This window comes from Hemibagrus wyckioides, linkage group LG06 (genome assembly GCF_019097595.1).
Source record: "Hemibagrus wyckioides isolate EC202008001 linkage group LG06, SWU_Hwy_1.0, whole genome shotgun sequence".
NCBI lineage: Eukaryota > Metazoa > Chordata > Actinopteri > Siluriformes > Bagridae > Hemibagrus > Hemibagrus wyckioides.
The window spans coordinates 8574931-8582072 of NC_080715.1; the positions used below are offsets into that span (position 1 = coordinate 8574931).

Sequence of the window (7142 nt, forward strand, 5' to 3'; positions counted from 1 at the left end):
ATCTATCTATCTATCTATCTATCTATCTATCTATCTATCTATCTATCTATCTATCTATCTATCTATCTATCTATCACCATTAACCAAACTTTCTCCTTTCTCCATTTATCTGTCACTGCCTGTATCTACCTACTCCTCTATCTATCTATCTATCTATCTATCTATCTATCTATCTATCTATCTATCTATCTATCTATCTATCTATCTATCTATCTATCTATCTATCTATCTATGTGCATCCTCTCAAACTTCTGCTACAACTGTATAGAATGCACACAACTGTATAGAATGTCTTTGTACACTGTAGTTTCCCGTCACTGGAACTAAACCTGTTCCAGCATGACAATGCCATTATGCACAACGCAAGCTCCATGAAGACATGATTGGTCAGGTATGGAGTGGAAGAACTGGAGTGTCCTGCACAGAGCCCTGACTGTGACTTATCCCCACTGAACACCTTTGGGATGAAGTGGAGACTCCTCACCATCCTGACATCAGTGTCTGATCTCAATAATGCTCTTGAAGCTGAATAAACACAAATCCTAACAGCCACAACTGCAAATGGAAGATAAATCTGAAATGGGATGTTTAACAATCACATACGAGTGTGGGCTTGGATGTTTTCCAACATCACATTAGAGTCATTGACTTGTCTCTGAGACTGCATTACCTTTCAGAGGCAGAGTGTGTTCATGTTAAGGGAATGTGTCTGAATTAAATATAGAACAAACTACAAAAAAAAAAGAAAATTACAAAGTAAACAGTATTTGGTTTATAGACAGAGTTTAGTTTTATATAATAATTTCACAAACCTTATCCATATGATATATTCATCTTGACTTTTATTATTTTATTTTTGTATTATTTGAATTATTTGAATTATATAAGTATGGAAGTTTTGAAATCTCATCTGTCCAATCAACCATTTAGTCTCATTTTTATTCAGAACATAAAAAATAAATTAATAATTCTTAATAATTAACAAATATTTTTTTCACTTGTTTTCATCAGAAAACTTCCATGCTTATATATATATATATATATATATATATATATATATATATATATATATATATATATATATATATATATATATATATATAACAACATAATAAGTTACCTTTATATTAAATATTATTAATTATTAAGAATTATTAATTTATTTTTTATGTTCTGAATAAAAATGAGACTAAATGGTTGATTGGACAGATGAGATTTCTATCTCCTCATCTCCGGAAATTTAAGATTAAGACATTTAATTAAGATTAAGAATCAAGCTGTGCTAGACAGACTCCTGGATATTCTCCTTCTGTAATAATAAAGCAAAGGTCTATGTAACATAAACGTTTTGACTACACTGACCTTATTTGGCTGGTAAATAGTACTATTGCCTATACAAATGAAATCATATAGATAGCTAGCAATATATTAGCCTTTGTAAACATATTCATGTCTTGTTCGGCTAATATAGAGCTAGTTAGCTAGAACAGTTTACAATTACATTTGTCGATAATTTACTTTATTAAATGTATATGCAGCATAACAAATCACTCGAGTAACACTATTAAATGTGCTTTATTTCCAGTCAATGAGTTTTTGCATGATTGTAGCTTAGCTACTTCAGAACATTCATTTAGCCAACACATGTGAAAGAAGGTAAGAGCATAAGGCACGGCGTGTCATTAAACTGATCTGATGTTCCATTTATGAAGGAAATACAACAGCAGAATATTATTACATTTTTATTTTGGGGTCTAGAAATGAAAATATTGGTGAAATGTGAAGGAAAAAGTGTTCTGAACCCAAACTGTTCTGTTTTAGTTGACACACTGACATCTATCTATCGACTAACAAAAAAAAATGACTAGAACAGGACTAAAATAAATAAGTTCGTGCCAAGACTAAAATGAAATTTAGTTTATCTGTTAGATTATCAGTGTCCTTGTTTTGTAATGTTGATTAAAGGATATTTACGATAGGTAGGGTTTTCTATATGCTGTTGGTCGAGTATTCAAGGTCATTTTCTATGTGATTGTGATAGCAACCATGTGCTAGCAGTTTCTTTGGAATTGAATGGACTTAATGTTGTTGTGATTTTTGACTGCAGTCTGTAACGATCAGGCAGAATTTCATTCAACCGGAAATCACTATTTATGATTCTCTAGGGAGAATCAGGCCTAAATTCCATTAATATAGGGGCTCTGTAAGTAAAAAAGAAAGAAAGAAAGAAAGAAAGAAAGAAAGAAAGAAAGAAAGAAAGAAAGAAAGAAAGAAAGAAAGAAGATTAGACGTTTGCAAATCATTAAACCCAAATCATCCATCGTGACTGGAAACCATTAAGGAAGCTTTGAAAACAGTACTGGAATGTTAGCAGAAAGTTATCACACTAGCTACTTAACAACCTGACAAGGAAATAAAACAGTACGAATGATTAAATAAATTGATTCTGCTACATTGTTCTCAGTGCCGAGGTCCACTTCCTGCTACATGCTTATATGAAAAGACACTTGTGCTCCTGCAAAAAAGTGTTGTAGAGTGTTTTTTTAGGTAGGATTCCCGAGGTCCTGCACTCTAGTGCAGCGAGTCCTGATTTTCATCAGCAGATTGCGTACTGGCTCTGTGTACTGCCTGTTGGAGAGACTGAGTATGATGGGAATGATGGCCATGCTGCCGATTCCCGTGCACGAGAGAATGATGTTGAGGGACGAGCTTCCCTTCCCATCTCCTCGAAGCAACACGACGGAAACATGTAGGTAGACGATGTAAGGAACCCAGCAGACCAGGAAGGTGAGCGAGACAGCAGCGACACACTTTGCGTAGCGCAGATTGAGGCGCTGTTCATGTTCTGAGGCCTCGCTGCGCTCCACTGAACGATTAAGCTTACAAATGTCACGCAGTTGCTTTCGAGTAATCCAGAGAACTCGGCCTGTCATGGCCAGGATGAAGAAGATGGCAGGCAGGAGAAGCCCATAGACTTCCAAGTAGATGAAGGGTTTGGGGAAAATATTTTTGTAGGAGCAATACACCTCCTCGTCGTATGTCGTTTCTGAGCAGTTATGTCCACCTCCTGCTGGTTCACCCTCTCTTAAAATGTAGCCACACACATTAGCATGTGATGTATTATTATCCAAGCTCTCGTTCCAGTTGTTCCATCCAAACGCGGGTAAACTAGCGTAGAGTAGAGGAGGAATCCATACGGCTAAAAGAGCAGCCGGAAAGCAGCGGTGCACCCAAAACTGGCTGTAATGCAGTGGATGGACGATGCACAGATATCGCTCATAGTGCACCATGACCAAGTTGAAGAGAAAGGACAGAAAGAGAAAATTGGGGAAGATGTGTACTACCAGGCAGGAGCGAAAATGCAGCGAGCGATTGAGCCCCATGCGAGGGATAAAGGGCAGAGCGAGGCCCGTGCAGAGATCTGCCACCAGCAGGCTCAGGAAGAAGTAGTTGGGCGTGTTGTGGAGCTGCCTGTTGCAGACGATACCGATGATGATGAGCAGGTTGGTGAGGATGATGATGGTGGACAGCGGCAAGGTGATGAAGATGATAAGTTTCTCCTGCAAGCTCTGGTCCATCGTGGTGCTCTCACCCTCGCTCCATTTATCCTGAGAACAGCAGAGATACATATGGAAAAAAGAAAGTTAGGAGGGTGCTTGTCATTGTCACTGTCATGGTGCCAGTCATTTTATGAAATCATTAAAGGGTTATGAACATGTACAGTGGACTAAAAAATGCAAACATGTTTTAGGATCTTATTAGGGAAAGATATCAATCAGGAGAGGGGTGCAAAAGAATATCCAAAGGGTAATCTTCAAGGAGCAGAGAAAATAATGGCGCACCACTGTGATATTACCAAGAGCAGAACATCACTCTAAATCTGACACAAGGACAAGACAAACACTTTTCAGGAAGGTTTCCTACATTGTCATGAGCGTCAAGGACTACAATCTCTTGTATTTTTTTTACATGTCTGGGCTATGGGGAAAGGTGGCTAGATAGACTTCTACATTACATTACAGCAAAATTCTTTCTTCACATATCCCAACTTTCAGAGCATAGGGTCAGCCATGATGCAGCATCACTGGAGCATCACTGGAGCATTGGGCCAATGGTGACAGCTTAGCGGTGCTGGAACCCTTGAAATCCCCTGATCAACAACTCAGCACCTTAACCACTTGAGCTACCACCATTCCAAAACAATGGGGCTCGTCCGGGATGGAAGGCCTTCTTCAACAAAACAAAATAAAACCCAAAGACTGCCCAAATGATCTCAAAGCATGTGTGTTATGCTCCAATGAGACCAAAATAATACTTTTTTGGGCATAATTATAAAATATATCTTTGGCGCAAAAGCAAAAACAGCTCATTACCCAAAGAACATCAAACCCACAGTGAAGCTTGGTGGTGTTAGCTTCATGCTGTAGAGCTGCTTCTCTTCAACTGGGACTAAGAGAAAGGGAAACATGGACAACTCCTAAATACCAGTCTTATAGTGTACAAAGCCTGTAAAGCTGCCTCTGTTAGCTGTAGATGAAGAAAAACTTCACTTTCTAGCATGATAACAACCCAAAGCACAAATACAAGTCAATAAAGGAACAAGGTTCTAAAAAAAAAAAAAATTTTGGAATGGCCCAATCAGAGCCCAGATCTAAATCCTATCAAAAACCTGTGGAGTGACTTGAAGAAGGCTGTCTAGAGTAGATTCTTTCATAATTTGATAGATCTGGAGTTATAGTAAGTTTTACACCCGAGACCTGTTACATCTTAGATCTTACTACCCGAAACTAAAACTGAATTTAATATACCAGTGTTTACATAAAACTCCTGTAAAGCGTCTGTAACAGTGTGTATATTCTCTGTAGCTAGCTGTTTAGTGTATATGTGGAGGCTTTCTCTCCGCTAGGGTCCCGTGAATCGGACTTTGCTCCTACATCACACACGAACAAGCACATATCCTATATTTAACTGATAATGGGGTGAATTTGTATAAACCGATTTTCAGGTTCAAGTTCAAAGTTATTTTGTTTAAAAGTCCAGATATACACTGATCAGGCACAACATTATGACCACTGTCAGGTGAAGTGAATAACACTGATGATCTCCTCATCATGGCTCCTGTTAGTGGGTGGGATATATTAGGCAGAAAGTCAACATTTTGTCCTCAAAGTTGATGTTAGAAGCAGGAAAAATGGACAAGTGTAAGGATTTGAGCGAGTTTGACGAAGGGCCGAATTGTGAAGGCTAGACCACTGGATCAGAGCCTCTCCAAAACTGCAGCTCTTGTGGGATGTTCCCGGTCTGCAGTGGTCAGTATCTATCAAAAGTGCTCCAAGTAAGGAACAGAGGTGAACTGAAGGTGGGGAGCGAAGGCTGGCCCATGTGATCCGATCCAACAGACGAGCTACTGTTGCTCAAATTGCTGAAGAAGTTAATGCTGGTTCTGATGTCAGAATACACAGTGCAGGACGGGTCAGTACTATTTTAGCAGCAAAAAGGCGGACCGACACATTATAGGCAAGTGGTCATAATGTTATCCCTGGTTGGTGTACACTTTCTGTACAAATTATTATTATTAACATGGCTACATTGAGTATATTTTGGGAGTTCAGAAATATTATTTTATTATGTATTATAATATTTATTATTATTCGTGGAAGTCTCTGGCCCCTGGCTACAAAAGATTGAGAATCTCATAATTTTGCTGAAAATATATATCTACGTTTATAGTATACATGTTCAACTGTTGAGAGGGGAGACTTAAAAGCAAAAGGAAGAAGAAGAATATCTAAATGAGACCCAGCTATTGGCAGACTTTTCAATGAGACCTTCCAGTCTGCTAGTTGCTCGGATACACACGTTCATGTGTTTGATTAATTAAAGGAGATGTGTGATTGATTGGACATTTTAAATCATATTCTCAGATGACTCATTATCACAGAGTCAGCAGCTTTAATGTCCAAAACGATGTATTATTGTCTTCTTGTTTGCATTCGAGCCCATGGTAGATGATTACTGTGCTGTGGGATAAAGGTCACATGCAGTCTGGAGCCTCTAGACATGAGGAGATGTTTAGTCTTTTGTTTATTTATTCATTCATTATTTCATTTCCTATGTAACATATTTTGCCAAATATATCATAAAATGCACGTTGTCATATCCGCTGCTTATCCAGATACTACCAGTGAAAAGCCGTGAACTGTTCCATACTGTCACTGTAAATTTGTTTCGAGTCAATCTTCATTCATGCCAGAAAGGTTTCTGGAAATCTAAATGAAATAAAACTTTACAGCCAGTTTTTTAGATTTTTTTCTGTAAAGACCCACAACAAGCCTGCATTAAAAACGTATTTATAGTCAAAATATTAAACATAACTGTGAGATATAAAAAAATATTCTGATCGAAAATATTCCTGAAAAATATTATTTTCTCATATTTTGCCTCTTTTTTATACTTAAAATGTTTTTTAAAAAATATGTGAAAATATTAAACAATATATATTAAAGGAATAAAATGTGCAAGGCAAGATATATATATATATATATTTCTGCTTTTTATTTTAAATAATACACATGCCTTGATATTTTAAATAAAATCTTTCAGGTATTTAAAGTGAGGCGCAAATATCGAATACACAGCAGATTTCATAATATCTTGCAGTGTATATATACAATAAATTGTGCACATACAAATAATAATAATTACAATGCAATAATTCAAGTAAGAAATGTTGATTTAACTCATCATTCTATCGATGAAAAAAATAATGATACTATTTTTTAGGTCTTTATAAGTTTGCTCAAAACTTTGGGTACAGACTTACCCTTACTTTTCATCACCACCATGTTAGCATTTATTTTTATTCAGTTTATTCAGACGATTAAAGTACACCTAAACAAAAATCTAATTTCTTTTGTCTACTGTGTAAGTATTTATCTAATGTTAGTGCCATTAGACTCAGAGACAAGCGAGGCAATGCAAATGAGAAGCTCAGAATAAGACAAGCAATAATAATCATAATAATAATAATAATAATAATAATAACCTACCTTTAGAATCACATCAAGGAAAAGCTGTTAATAAGATCATTAAGAGTCCAGTGTGTCTTCGTCCTCCTCGACTCATCCCATGTCCACACAGTT

At 36.8% G+C, this 7142-nt stretch overlaps 1 protein-coding gene across 3 annotated transcripts in view; it reads right to left on the minus strand.

The window, feature by feature from the left end:
* Nucleotides 1-1185: 1185 nt before the first annotated feature.
* gpbar1 (G protein-coupled bile acid receptor 1) overlaps nucleotides 1186-7142 on the minus strand; it is a 6056-nt gene continuing 99 nt past the window's right edge. Inside the window, exons 1-3 of one of the 3 annotated variants that reach the window (XM_058391107.1) lie at nucleotides 7050-7142; nucleotides 4394-4449; nucleotides 1186-3608 (exon numbers count right to left, since the gene is read on the minus strand). The exon at nucleotides 7050-7142 is cut by the window's right edge and continues 99 nt beyond it. In XM_058391107.1, the coding sequence (XP_058247090.1) occupies nucleotides 2544-3608; nucleotides 4394-4420 (1092 nt within the window). In that variant the 5' untranslated portion in view covers nucleotides 4421-4449; nucleotides 7050-7142 and the 3' untranslated portion in view covers nucleotides 1186-2543. Of the gene's footprint in view, nucleotides 3609-4373; nucleotides 4450-7049 lie in introns of all 3 variants that reach the window. The other 2 variants (XM_058391109.1, XM_058391108.1) reach the window with 2 other exon arrangements.